At 34.5% G+C, this 15040-nt stretch overlaps 3 protein-coding genes and 2 pseudogenes across 5 annotated transcripts, besides 3 other annotated features; 1 reads left to right on the forward strand and 4 right to left on the reverse strand.

Moving 5' to 3' along the window:
- Positions 1-4222: part of a mobile genetic element that runs on past the window's edge.
- TVAGG3_0449450 (protein of unknown function, DUF4106 family) lies at positions 570-1335 on the reverse strand (the record flags this gene model as incomplete). The annotated part of the gene is made up of 1 exon (XM_051234565.1): positions 570-1335. A coding segment is annotated over one exon (766 nt), but the record flags the coding sequence as incomplete, so codon positions are not given.
- On the reverse strand, positions 2125-2761 carry TVAGG3_0449460 (annotated as a pseudogene). Its single transcript has one exon. A coding segment is annotated over exon 1 (637 nt).
- Positions 3233-4112, forward strand: TVAGG3_0449470 (annotated as a pseudogene). Its single transcript has one exon. A coding segment is annotated over exon 1 (880 nt).
- A 1379-nt stretch (positions 4223-5601) lies between the features above and the next one.
- Positions 5602-9161, reverse strand: TVAGG3_0449480 (cilia- and flagella-associated protein 58-related family; the record flags this gene model as incomplete). The annotated part of the gene is made up of 1 exon (XM_001305489.1): positions 5642-8476. The coding sequence occupies one exon, from the start codon at positions 8474-8476 to the stop codon at positions 5642-5644; it is 2835 nt and encodes a 944-aa protein (XP_001305490.1).
- Positions 9162-9787: 626 nt separating this feature from the next.
- Positions 9788-11926: a mobile genetic element.
- Positions 11927-12437: 511 nt separating this feature from the next.
- TVAGG3_0449500 (serine racemase family) lies at positions 12438-13759 on the reverse strand (the record flags this gene model as incomplete). Its single annotated transcript, XM_001305490.2, has 1 exon — positions 12498-13754. The coding sequence occupies one exon, from the start codon at positions 13752-13754 to the stop codon at positions 12498-12500; it is 1257 nt and encodes a 418-aa protein (XP_001305491.1).
- A 1084-nt stretch (positions 13760-14843) lies between these two features.
- Positions 14844-15040: part of a mobile genetic element that runs on past the window's edge.

Consider the following 15040-nt stretch of genomic DNA (forward strand, 5'->3'; position numbering starts at 1 on the left):
TGTTTTTCAATACTAACATTTCATTTGGTACTGTCCATTTGAGTTTTCTTAAATATTCATCCCTTCTCGGTTCATTGTCTGCAAAGTAAGTTTTTATGACATTTTGTAAACTTTCGTTTGCAAGGTCATGTACAATAGGTTCTCTTCCTTCTCTCTCCCTAACTTTCTTTCTAAACTCTTCACCAAATATACCATCTCTATGGTTCTGTGTAGTTCTTTGAGATAAATGTTCTAGAACGTCAGGTGTTATATTTCCATCAGCCATGTTCATTTCATACTGTCCAAAATATCTGCATCTTTCATATCTTTCAATGGCATTAAAGCCGCGCTGAAAATACCAGCTATATCTCGTTCACCATTCGCTTCCATTGCGTCTACAACTTCTTGGAATTGAGGTTGTAAGTTTATGAACCACCTATCCGAATTAGCTTTATGACCCCATCTCATTGTAGTTCCATCGTCTGCAGAAACAAAAGTAGGTTTGTTTCCATCTTGGTTAGGTTCTGAATGAACTTTAAACAATGTTTCATTTCTATATGTTTTCTTGAAATTTAACCTTTTATTTTCACCGAGTTCATCCGAAGATTGAACGTTAAATGCTCGTAAGTAAAAAGGGTTGTTGTATTTGTGTACATTTTCTTTCAGTGCTTCCATTCTATGCTGAATATTTTCATCTGGTGCTGGAGTCTTTTGTATGTCGGCGAACATTTTTCGATATTCTTCTACTATGTCAGCCGAATTTTTTTTAGACTCTTGGAAATATTCCATATTCTCCGCATACTCTTGTTGAGGGTCAAGATTTTTCGGCTGTTCCAAATCTTCATCTAGTTCTGTGAAGTTAGTTTCCAAAGGAGTGACTTGTTCGTTTCCTTCAGGCTCTTCTAGCTGTTGTTGCTGAACTATTTCTTCCATGTCTGGTTGTATCTGAACTATTTCTTCCTGTGGAGTTTCTTGTACCTCATCTGCTGGCATTTCATATATTCCGAGACCGTTTTTAACAATTTCCCTATCTACGTCATCCGCATTCATAAGCTTTTGTTCTTTCGTTCCGTCTCTATTTTTTACGCGTTTCATGACGAAAGTTGAATTGTCATTTAGCTCTGACATCAAATATCTCGGAGTAAATTCATCCATGTCATTTGGATGATATGCTATTAAATCATATCCCTTAGCGAGCTTGTATTTTCCAGGTTTGAGATTATATCCGTTTTGGTGCTGAGCCATAAAGCTAAATAGGTTCGGGTCAGTATTTCCATCCTTGAACTTTCCAATAGCTTCTTTATATCTGTCACTAAAGTCAACAGTATCTGGGAAACCACACTCTTCTTTAAGCATTTTTAAGAATTCTTGGTTTCCTTGTTCTCTACTTCTTTTATGTCCTTGCTCTGTTTGTGGTTGTTGTTGTGCAGGGTTTTGAACTGTTGGTTGTTGTGTTGGTTGTTGTGTTGGTTGTTGTGTTGGTTGTTGTGTTGGTTGTTGTGTTGGTTGTTGTGTTGGTTTTGGTGCATGCCTGTGTCTGTGTCCATGTGACGATGTAAATGTTTTAGGTAGTCCTGGTGCAGGTGCTTCTCTTGGAGGGTTTGGTGGTATATAAGTTCCACCAGCTGGCACATATGTTCCATCTGCAGCGTAATGTCCTACCTGACTTTTCGTTTTTAAGAAAGCATTTACTAGGTCTGTTTTGGTCTGTTGTAACTCTTTTTCTTGACTTTCCACAACAGTTGCTCTAACGGCGTCATAGGCACTTTGAACTGCCTGTCTCGTTGCTGCATCTGTTATTTTCGTCATATTTTGTGCTACTTCTTTTAACTCTTTGTCGAAACCTTCAGACTTCAGTTTCTTTCCAGATGAGAAGTCGTTCACTAGTTTCACCTTACTATGAAGAGCTTCGAAGGCGTTCTTAAAGTCAGCATTCATTAAAGCTTCATTTGAACTGTCTTCATCCGCTTGTATTTTTGTCCTTATTGACCCATAAGTTGGGCTGCTTTGGCGTTGGCTTGGGCATCTAACCAGTCATTGTTGGCTTTTATATATTCTGCGCTTTTCATTGCCTTTTGCATGGCTGCGTCGTTATTTTTACTTTCTTGTGCTAAGTTTTCATACTGTACGGTTTGGTTTTGCAACTGTAAAAGTTTTTCTGCCTTTACATTTGCTTCAACTTCTTTTTATACTCATCGCTATCCATATATGTCTTCAGGGCTTTTTGTTTTATTTCTTCATCTTTCAGTACTTTATATTGAGTAGTATGGTTTTTCAAATTTATAACATCTTGTTCCATTTTTGCTACTTCTGCTGCTTTTTCTGACACTTTTTTCGCATATTCCTCTGTACTTAGTTCTTTCAGTTGTTCTTCTTTCTTCTTTTTCTCTACGTTTAACTCATTGAGTTTCTTTGTCTGTCTGTCATATTCTAGTTTCTTTTCGTTTTCACTTATTTGTTTCTGTATGTCTATGTTTGACTTTTTGACATCTGTTATTTGATTTTTGAGTGAACTCAAATTCATTTGACTTTGAGGGTTATAAGCTGTTCCGTCTGCAGCTCCACCATAGCCTGCCATTTTCGCTAAAAGTGCCGCTCTTAAACCTCCACTCTGTGCACCAATAACTCGGTTTAAAAGCATAGGGTTGCTTGACATTTGTTGCAACATAGTGGGGTCATTCATCATTTGTTGTTGCAACTGTTGTTGTGGTGTCAGTTTTACTATTGGATGTTTCAATGCTCTCTTCCTCTTACGTATATTCTTACGTAGCTTACGTGGCATTTTAAGTGAAGTTAAAAAGCGGTTTTTGACAGATGTTTATATGACACTTTTTGTTCAGCACAAAAAACTACTCGGTCAAAGTGTTGTCAGTTTTGTAAAATAACCGTCCTATCTCATTCTATAAGGGAAAAAGGCTTCTCAAAGTATACTTCCTTGGAACGCCTGTAACTTTTCCTGTAGCGACGATAGACCCTTACTTGTTCGGACAAAGTTATACTATTTTGAGTGCTCTACAAAAAAGTCAACGGCGACGACTCTCAAAAACCGTTGTGTAAAAAGTTTTACCGTTGGACAAAAAGTATATATAGAAAACAAAAAACGTTTATAGTTCATTCAATATTTGAGATGGAACGGTTTGCCAACGGTAACTATTAAATAAAATAAAAAAATAGAGGGGGTCTCCGTTGACGAAAACGGTTTATTTTAAACTTTTCTATGAGTAGTCCGAAAAAAACAGTTTATTTTTGTCTAATGGAAGCCAACATTAACAATTCTCAACCGCTAACCAAAGCCAAAGCCCCACAACCTCCAAGAACCGGCACAGCGGTTAGAATAACCACCAAAAAGTCTAACAGCGAATTAAGAGAAATTCTTCAACAAATTTGCTCTAAATATCTCAAAGACGCCGAAGAAAATACACAACCAGACGCTACATACAATACTCAGTTCTGTGAAGTTCTGAACAAAGCAATTGCTAGTTCAATTGAACTTACTAAGACAATTCCAAGTCCAATTGAGCTTAGCGATGTCTTAGTTCAGTATTTTCCAACATTTACTAAGCTTATAATGTTGAGAACTTTATACCAAGTTCGTCAAAATCTTCCTCGTAACATCCAACGGTCATTCGACAAGACAATTGCCGAATTCCAAGTCTTTAGTTACGGATATGACCAAGATGAATACGTTGACGAGTTCGGAGACAACTGTACAAAATGGTTTGAATGCTATACGACAACACAATTTGAATTCGACTTTCTCGAATTCAACGCAGCAACCATTTATATCATTGCTCTTTACCTTTCCGAACAACAACAAGACCTCGCAGATGGAGATGTTGTTACTGTCGTCATGGAAACTCCTGAACAATTCGGAAAAAAAGAAGTCTCTAATTGCCAAATTTGTTCCAGGACATCAGCTTTTCCAACGCACAGAAGTCTTCTGTATTCCTGGAACTAAGTTCTTTGTCAAGAGCGAACTCAAACAAAGATATAATGTGTCATTCAATTACACATTATATAATGTTTTCGACCCAGAAGAAGACTTCTTCCCAGAAGCAATGGAAGAGGAAGAAGAAGAGAAACACGAAGAAGAGAAACACGAAGAGTCCTCCGAATTCACACCAGAAGACTAACAATTTTCCGAATAAAAACCTCATTTTATACTAAACATCTTCGGGGCTAGAAGGGGCGCAGCCCCTGGAAGCCCCACTACCTTTTTTTTTTTTTTTTTTTTTTTTTTTTTCATTCATATTTTAAACTTCACATCCAATTAGAATGCAATTCTAGTCATAAGGATAATCTTATCCGTAAAAGAAACCCAAACAGATTCTAATAATAGAGTAGAAGTTTTAAATGCAAATTCAAAACAACATCTACCAAACGCATTTTAACAAATCGTGTTACTAGAAAGAATGAATTTAATTTTAATTTTTCATTGTTTAATTGTATTTTCAACATTGATGCATTTGACACAATATCTTTACTCTTCACAGCAGCATCCAACTTCGTAACAGCAGCCAGGTCTAACAAAATATCCTTTGATATTGAACTTTTTGTTTGTAAGAGAGAATGTAATGTAAGGATGTTCATCATAACTGCGGCCACAGTTGGAACTCCAATCATAACTCTTGTCCCAAGGATAAATTACGTATTCTGGTTTTGGAAGTTGCTTTGTACCGTTAATGTACTGCTTAGAAGAACCACGTACATCCAAAACAATAATCCTATCAGAGTAAACACGTTTAAAAATTCCATTTATCTCTTGACATTTCCCAAACAAAAATCAAAAAATTCATATAGTCACTTTTCAGGCAATATAGTATTTAAATTAATTTTATTAAATTCAATTTTTCACTAATATTTTACGATACAAATAAAGAGAAATTATATATAAGCTTTGACTGAATGAGTATATGAGATATTGATATGAGAATGCAAGTTAAATCGCAATTTTATTAAGTGCCTGAAAGTGAAGTGAAAGCAATTATAAAAGGATCACTTTTCAAGCTCATAAAATCATTTTTATTATGATTTACTTATATGAGTATAAACCTTAAGTGATTATGTATCATTAATATCATGTTTATGAATATAAGGTTATCAAAAACTTACAAAATCATTCAAAATTTTAAAAATCTGGAAGGGAAAAAGTGCATTTTTCTCAATATATGAGAATTGAAAATAAAATTTGTTGATGAATATAGTTAAATGACATATTTATGTTTGAAAGCAAATTATAATAAAATTTATACACTTAAGTGAATTGAATATGGATTATGTGTATAGCATTGTGTATACGGCTAAAGATGGTTTGATGTTATCAGAACGCCCAACCTCTCGACTTTTATTGACATTTGTAGCAGCTCAGAACATAATATCAAACAAAACAATTAGACATTTTTTCTATACTTATAAATTTAGTGATTCCGCATTTATCTATAGGTATTATCGAAAAAATCTATACATATCGTTGATTCCGGTGATATATCTCTGGAGTTCGGGAGTATTTTCGGCATCACGCTGGACTTCTTCCAACATTAAGGCGATCTCTTCATGTTGATCGCCTTCTGACTCAAAAGTATGTATTATTATAAATAGCATTATAAATATCTAACATTTTCACTCGTATATAAATTTAATAATATCAAACAAAACAATTTTATTAATATTTATTCAGTGGTGTAATCAATTTAACATGTGGCGTCTTGGGTTTAGTAAGTCGCATAGAAGGAACCATCATGGATGTCTTTTTAGTTCTATATGATTGTGGTTGTTCAATTTTAACTGTCAAATCAGATGTACTATCAATATCCCTTGTTTCTTTCTGAGGTTCGACATTAGAAACCCAGCCACCACCAAGTGTCGGGGTCAGTGCATTTCCTTGTGTGATGAACCATCCATCACTAACTTGTTGATTTTGTTGCTGTTGAATCTGGTTCATCTTCATAGAAACAATATTCGAACGAGATCTGATGACAGCTGTAGCTCCTCTTTTTTCAGTAACTTTACCACGAAGTTGATCGATTGATGAAATAGATCTATACATCTCTGTCTGGTTTCCACCAATTTGTTCTCGCATAGTTTTCATCTGTTCGTCTTTCATCTCAATATCTTTTTTGTAAATTTCAATTCGATTCAAAACTTCACTTTTTGACAAACTTTCTGAAAGTTTCTTCTTCATTTCAGCCAAAGATTTTTGCAATGTTTCTTTCTCTTTAGTTAGTTCAATCAACATATTATGTGCACGATCAATCTTTCCTGTAACTTCTGCTCTATATCTCAGATTTGATGCATATTGTGGATCAACAGCAGAAATTACTTCCCAGCGATGAACATTTCTTGGAACAGAAAATTCATGGAGAAGTGCTGAATATTTTTGTCTTTCGAGAAGCAAATCAGTTTGGATCTGTTTGAGTTCGTATTTTCTTTGTTTAACTTTATCTCTTCTTTCTTCAAGAGTTTGTGTTCTATTATCAAGACTATCAAGTTCATTTCGAAAATCAACAAGTTGTTGTAATTTAGAAACATAAACTTCTCTTGATTTATTAATATGTCTTTCAATTGTAAGAATATCTGATCGAATTTCTTCAATCTTTACATCACGTTCGTGAATTGCTTTTCTTGACAATTCGATGTTTCCTATTGTTGTTGCTGTTTCTTTTTTAATTTGAAGTCTGTCATGTTCTGATTCTGTTAATATGAAATCCAAAGTTTGTCTTTGAGTTTGAAGACGAGAAATGACACGTTCCATTGATAATGTATCATTTCTTAATCTTTCATTTGTTTTCTCGATATCATCATTTGTTGAATTTGTCAATCTACATTGTAAATGATCATTAATTGTATTATTAACAAAAACTTTAGCATCAGATTTATTTTGTGTTATTTCATTATCTAATATTTTAATTTGTTCAATTAAATTTTCATTTTCTTCAGTAACAGAAACTAATTTTCTTTTCAAATCATTTCTTTCTTTTCTTAATTGGTCACTTAAATCATTTTGATGACTTTGTTTTTCATTGTATTCATCAAGTTCTTCTTGATGAGCTCTACTTTGTAACAAGATTTGATTATTCGCATCTAACGACATCTGTGCTTTTGCTTGGAACTGCATTGTTAAGCTTCTTTGTTGATCAACTTCGTCAAATAACAACAAAATTGATTCTTTTAATTTTTGTAAATCTTCTTTTAAGAAAACTGTTTCTGTTCTTATATTTTTACCTTGTTCTTTAACTTCATGAGTATTTAATCTCTCTTCTAATATATTCTTTCGCTCTACTTCAATACCCATAATTGTGGAAACATTCTTTCTTTCCGTTTGTGAAATGTCGTTTTGACTTTTTGCAACATTAAATGATTTATCAATTAATGTTGATCGAAGTTGTCTGGATTGTCTTTTTACTTCTCCTTTCTTTGCGGCTAATTCTTGTGATTCTTTTTGTACATTATCATACTCTATTTGCGTATTCTCTGTTTCATTAACAATATGTGCAAATTTATTTTGTAAATCTTTGATTTCGTCCATACTTTTGTCAATTTTCTCTTTGGAGTGTAAACATTCATCTTTTCTGATACTGGATTTGTTTTTAAGCTCGATAAGTAATTTTGATCTCGTTAAAATGCGATCTTTAGTTGCATGATTCTTATCTTTAAGTACATTTAACGTAGATATCATTTCGTAACGTTTATTTCGTAAATCAGTGTTGGTGTCTGTATTTTGGATCTTCTTTCGCTTCCCTTCTTCGAAATCTTGTTTTGATTGCTGATGTATTGGTTTTAATCGTAAAATTTCGTCTGAAGTTGATGAAACTACATTTGTTAGTTCTTCTAAGTTAGCATATATTGTTGCTAGCGTTTTATTTAGACTTTGTTCTGTATTTGTTAAATTTTCGATTTCGGAATGTAAATCATTGAAAGAATTAGTTGTTTCTTGTATTTGTCGTTGAAGATCTTTGATTGTGTTCGCATCGCGCTCCTTTTCTTGTTTTAATTTTTTAACTTCTTCAGCAATTTCTGCCAAAGAATTTTCGTCACCATAAGAGAATGCAGCACCATGCTTTACTTGCTCTGAAAGCTGTGTGACTGTATCTCTAAGAGTAACGATATAAGATTTCGATTTTTCTTCAGATTCGTGAATTTGCTTGATGATTTTAGTAGCTTCTTCGTATTTAACTTTTAACTCATCTAGATTATCTTTGTTGTTTAATGTTGCATTTAGGATTGCTTTGATTTTTGAAGCGTTAAGGACTACATTTGCCGTTTGTTCTTGACACTTCTGTAGTAATTCAACATTTTTCCTATATGTATTATCAAAAAATCTATACATGTCATTGATTCCGGTGATATATCTCTGGAGTTCGGGAGTATTTTCGGCATCACGCTGGACTTCTTCCAACATTAAGGCGATCTCTTCATGCTGATCGCCTTCTGACTCAAAAGTAGGCATACATTTCACTTCTCTCTTTTCCATACTTTTTTGCTGTACGTTATTATTCATGAAATTTTCTTCAACTGTCTCTCTTAATATCATTAATATCATTGTAAATATCTGGAAAACATTTTTACTCGTATAACTTATCAGAAATTTCTCAACAAACTCAATAAAATTTTTATTATAGCCTTTGTATTAAGTTCGGTAGTTATGAATCGTAATGTTTGTGTATTCTATTAAATATCCTTATGTGAATGACTGCTGAATACATATTTTATTTTGACAAATTTTATTTCAACAATAAATGAACAAAATGTAAGTAAAGATTTCTCTTTTCGCAAATTTCCTTTAATATTTCTGATCCTCTGTAGCAACACGGTAAAAAATTTTTCAATGATAGATTTTGTCCTTTATTACATGGCATTTATATGGTACAATCAGTAAATTGTAAACAATACTATCGAAGTAATGCTAATAAATATGGATTTGCACCATGATTTGTCATCAATTTTTTTAAGTGAATCGATTACGTATACGCGTTTAAATCCAATGATACCTCTAAGAAACTTATACATATTCAAGGTCAGTACCTGAAAAGGAGAATAAGTTTAATGCGTTATCGACTGAGTATGGCAAGTTGTCAATTATTTCATGGACATTCGATACTACTATCGCTAAGAGAGATGTTTTTCGTGAGAAAATATCGTTCTTCTGGATGATATAAAATATGCCATTGACAATTTGTGTTGCATGCTAAGTAGTGTCAATGATAGAAATTGAGAGCCTATTAATCGTCGAGGAAGTACGATTATTTTTTGGGCGACAAAGTATCTTAAAATATGATTATTAATATGTTTTGAAAATAAAAAATTTGAAAGTTAATTTGAGATTCTCATATAATTTTTTGAATGAAAAAAATAAATATAGTCTATATGAGTTTTTGAATAATCACACTTGAGATATATCTAAAAAATAATTAAAAATAGAGTTTGAGAAGACTTTTCAAGGTGTAATGAAAAGTGTGATATAGAAAATAATTATAGATATTTTAATTTTATATATTGTGCTAAGCATTATATTAAATTTTTAGGAAAAACACTTTTCATAAGTATTCAATATTTGAAAATACGCTCCAAAAAAGAATAGATTCTTTTATATTCGCTTATATAAAAGGAGACTCTCTATCAGATGCGAATGCCTGAATTCAGTACCTCTGATAGAGAGTTTCCTCTTATATAAGCAAATCTTTTTCATTTGTTTTTGTTAATATAAAAACATCAAAATCTACCAATATGAGAAATTAAACCCTGCGAGGCACCAGTCTAGAACTGGCGCTTCGCAGGGTTGAATTTCTCTTGACAAAATACAATAATCAAATGCTCCAAAGTTTTCAAATTTTTATTAGGAATAGGAGCCTACAAAGCACTGATTATATATCAGTGCCTGGTAGGCTCCTATTCCTTCTCTGAAGCTGGGAAATTTTGTCTGAATAGTTTAACATTTGGACAAAATTTCCCAGCTTCAGAGAAGGAATTGGAGGGTGAGAGGCATATAGGCATACATATACCTCTCACCCTTCAATTCCTCGGGAAAGTTCGAAAACTCGGTCGCAATCAGATGCAATTGCGACCGAGTTTTTCGAACTTTCTATTAGGAATAGGAGCCTACAAAGCACTGATTATATATCAGTGCCTGGTAGGCTCCTATTCCTTCTCTGAAGCTGGGAAATTTTGTCTGAATAGTTTAACATTTGGACAAAATTTCCCAGCTTCAGAGAAGGAATTGGAGGGTGAGAGGCATATAGGCATACTATATACCTCTCACCCTTCAATTCCCTCGGGAAAGTTCGAAAACTCGGTCGCAATCAGATGCAATTGCGACCGAGTTTTCGAACTTTCTATTAGGAATAGGAGCCTACAAAGCACTGATTATATATCAGTGCCTGGTAGGCTCCTATTCCTTCTCTGAAGCTGGGAAATTTTGTCTGAATAGTTTAACATTTGGACAAAATTTCCCAGCTTCAGAGAAGGAATTGGAGGGTGAGAGGCATATAGGCATACTATATACCTCTCACCCTTCAATTCCCTCGGGAAAGTTCGAAAACTCGGTCGCAATCAGATGCAATTGCGACCGGAGTTTTCGAACTTTCTATTAGGAATAGGAGCCTACAAAGCACTGATTATATATCAGTGCCTGGTAGGCTCCTATTCCTTCTCTGAAGCTGGGAAATTTTGTCTGAATAGTTTAACATTTGGACAAAATTTCCCAGCTTCAGAGAAGGAATTGGAGGGTGAGAGGCATATAGGCATACTATATACCTCTCACCCTTCAATTCCCTCGGGAAAGTTCGAAAACTCGGTCGCAATCAGATGCAATGCATTGCGACCGAGTTTTCGAACTTTCTATTAGGAATAGGAGCCTACAAAGCACTGATTATATATCAGTGCCTGGTAGGCTCCTATTCCTTCTCTGAAGCTGGGAAATTTTGTCTGAATAGTTTAACATTTGGACAAAATTTCCCAGCTTCAGAGAAGGAATTGGAGGGTGAGAGGCATATAGGCATACTATATATCTCACCCTTCAATTCCCTCGGGAAAGTTCGAAAACTCGGTCGCAATCAGATGCAATTGCGACCGAGTTTTCGAACTTTCTATTAGGAATAGGAGCCTACAAAGCACTGATTATATATCAGTGCCTGGTAGCTCCTATTCCTTCTCTGAAGCTGGGAAATTTTGTCTGAATAGTTTAACATTTGGACAAAATTTCCCAGCTTCAGAGAAGGAATTGGAGGGTGAGAGGCATATAGGCATACTATATACCTCTCACCCTTCAATTCCCTCGGGAAAGTTCGAAAACTCGGTCGCAATCAGATGCAATTGCGACCGAGTTTTCGAACTTTCTATTAGGAATAGGAGCCTACAAAGCACTGATTATATATCAGTGCCTGGTAGGCTCCTATTCCTTCTCTGAAGCTGGGAAATTTTTGTCTGAATAGTTTAACATTTGGACAAAATTTCCCAGCTTCAGAGAAGGAATTGGAGGGTGAGAGGCATATAGGCATACTATATACCTCTCACCCTTCAATTCCCTCGGGAAAGTTCGAAAACTCGGTCGCAATCAGATGCAATTGCGACCGAGTTTTCGAACTTTCTATTAGGAATAGGAGCCTACAAAGCACTGATTATATATCAGTGCCTGGTAGGCTCCTATTCCTTCTCTAAATGGGAGAAACTTTGTTTGAATAAGATAACATGCGAACAAAGTTTCTCCCATTTAGAGTGGGATTTGGAGGGTGGGAGGTACCTAGATAGACTATGTATCTCTCACCCTCCAATTCCCTCGGGAAAGTTCGAAAACTTTGGTGCAATCAGCAACGATTGCACCAAAGTTTTTGCGTTTAATTGAAGGAATTGCTCTTTATGATATATACAGTTACAATGCATATATCATAAGGAGCAATTCCTTCCAGATATCTGGCAAACTTGCTCGCAATGGTTCACAATTGCGAACAAGTTTTGTCATTTGTCAAGAGAAATTAAACCCTGCGAAGCGCCAGTTCTAGACTGGTGCCTCGCAGGGTTTAATTTCTCATATTGGTAGATTTTTATGTTTTTATATTAACAAAAACGAATGAAAAAGATCCCCTTATATAAGAGGAAACTCTCTATCAGAGGTGCTGAATTCATGCATTCGCATCTGATAGAGAGTTTCCTTTTATATAAGCAAATATAAGAGAATCTTTTTTTGGACCGTATTCTCAAATATTGAATACTTATGAAAAGTGTTTTTTTCTAAAAATCTCAGAATATATTTACAATAGTAAAATAAATAAGATATTTAAATTTATTTTTAAATGCTTTTTTATATGAGATTCTCAAAAGTTATATCAAAAGTCTGTTTTTTCTAAAATCTAATATCATAATTTATTTCTCATTTTAAGTACATCTTAATTCATTTTATTTTCTATATTTTTTCAATATTTTTGAGGGAATTGTGTTGCTTCCCCGATGATAAAATTGAGAGGTTTACACATTGACACTACTTAGCATGCAACATTATCGCTTAATTAAAATAGAATACTAAAAATTTAGTCAGATTCATATGCCTGACAGCTTTGGATTTCGAAGTACCAACCGTTACTCTCGCATTCTGTCTTAATATCGTTAAGGTGGTCTGGTCCATCGACATCCATAATGATCGTATATTGTTCTTGGTTTGCAACAGTATCAACATGTGGTGCTGACATACAAGAGACTATTTCCGCGTGTTGTTTTGCGAGAACATTAACGAGTTTTGCGAAATGGCTTGTTCCATAAGGAACAATAACTGAAACAGAAACTCTGTTTTGTCTTAAGAAAAGAGCTCTGTCGATGCATCTTGCGAGCATTCTAAGTGGAATGTTTCCACCAGAAACTACGCAGCAGATGACTTCGTTTGGCTGGTATTTGAACTTCTTTGATAAAACTGCAGCGAGTGGTGTTGCTCCTGCGCCTTCTGAGATGACTTTAGAGCGTTCTGCGAGAAGAGCGACTGCTTCGGCAACTTCATCTTCAGAGACAATGACAATTTCATCAACTAAGTCATTAATAATGGCGAGGTTGAGATCTCCTGGTGTCTTGACAGCAATACCATCAGCAAGCGGCGTGAGTGTTTCATGGCGGATGCCTTCAATTGCTTTGTTCTTGTTTTGGTTGTAGATCTTGTATGTTGCGGGACATGATGCCATTTGAACACCAATAATGCGAACCTTTGGCTTGAGCGCCTTCAAAGCATAAGCAATACCTGAGATAAGGCCACCACCGCCAATTGGAACAACAACAGTCTGAACCTTTGGAATTTGTTGTGCAATTTCGAGACCAATTGTTCCTGTGCCTGCAATGATCTCTCTGTCGTTATATGGTGGGACAAAGATCCAATCTTTGTGTTGCTCTAATGCTTTGAACATCTCGTTCTTTGCATCATCGAATGTTGCACCTGTTTGGATAACTGTGCCGCCATAGTGTTGTGTGGCTTTGACCTTAGCGGATGGAGCATTCTCTGGCATGAAGATTGTTGCCTTGCAATTGCAAAGAGAAGCAGCAAGAGCGACACCTTGGGAGTGATTACCGGCAGAAACAGCGCAAACAGTCGAGCCCTCAGGAATTGTGCGAAGCTTGTTCAGGGCGCCCCTGAATTTGAATGCCTTGCAGCGCTGCATCGTTTCAAGTTTGAAGTAAATTTGGGCATTAACCATATGGCCAATGTTATCACTGTCAATGCAAGGTGTGACTACTGCATGATCTGCAATACGTTCTTTTGCGGCCAAAATATCGGCCATGGTAAGACAATATTTTCCAGATTCCATTAAAATGAAGTGATAAAATTTAATTTCTCTCAATTAATCATCGTTATTTTTATTCTATGATCTGCAAATTTCTTGTATATAATCATGCAGTGATTAAAATGTAGGCAATTATCAAAATTATTGAGAGTTCTCTAAAAATTGTGTTTATGAAAAATACTAATTAATACCTATTAAAGATGATTTGATATTACGAGAAAATTCTTTTTTAATATTGGGTTCTCAATTTATCAATGCGAGAAAAATTTCAAATCCGTAAATGGTAAGTATCAATTATTGGTTTAGCTTAAGGAAATGAAAAATTAATGAATTCAGTTAAATTTAACGTAAATTGTAGAATTTTATTGAATCTTTACAATTGTAAACATATATATTGAGTGGCCAAACAAAAATTTTTTTGAGAAAAGTTTCATCGTCTAACTTCTTTCAAAACGAATTCGCACTTAAAATTTCTCATGTATTGGTGCATGCTAAGTAGTGTCAATGTGTAAACCTCTCAATTTTATTGTCAGGGAAGCAACACAATTCCCTCAAAAATATTGAAAAAATATAGAAAATAAAATGAATTAAGATGTACTTAAAATGAGAAATAAATTATGATATTAGATTTTAGAATAAACAGACTTTTGATATAACTTTTGAGAATCTCATATAAAAAAAAGCATTTAAAAATAAATTTAAATATCTTATTTATTTTACTATTGTAAATATATTCTGAGATTTTTAGAAAAAAACACTTTTCATAAGTATTCAATATTTGAGAATACGGTCCAAAAAAAAGATTCTCTTATATTTGCTTATATAAAAGGAAACTCTCTATCAGATGCGAATGCATGAATTCAGCACCTCTGATAGAGAGTTTCCTCTTATATAAGGGGATCTTTTTCATTCGTTTTTGTTAATATAAAAACATCAAAATCTACCAATATGAGAAATTAAACCCTGCGAGGCACCAGTCTAGAACTGGCGCTTCGCAGGGTTTAATTTCTCTTGACAAATGACAAAACTTGTTCGCAATTGTGAACCATTGCGAGCAAGTTTGCCAGATATCTGGACGGAATTGCTCCTTATGATATATGCATTGTAACTGTATATATCATAAAGAGCAATTCCTTCAATTAAACGCAAAAACTTTGGTGCAATCGTTGCTGATTGCACCAAAGTTTTCGAACTTTCCCGAGGGAATTGAAGGGTGAGAGATACGTAGTCTATCTATGTACCTCCCACCCTCCAAATCCCACTCTAAATGGGAGAAACTTTGTTCGCATGTTATCTTATTCAAACAAAGT

Source organism: Trichomonas vaginalis, chromosome V, assembly GCF_026262505.1.
Source record: "Trichomonas vaginalis G3 chromosome V, whole genome shotgun sequence".
Taxonomy (NCBI): domain Eukaryota; phylum Parabasalia; order Trichomonadida; family Trichomonadidae; genus Trichomonas; species Trichomonas vaginalis.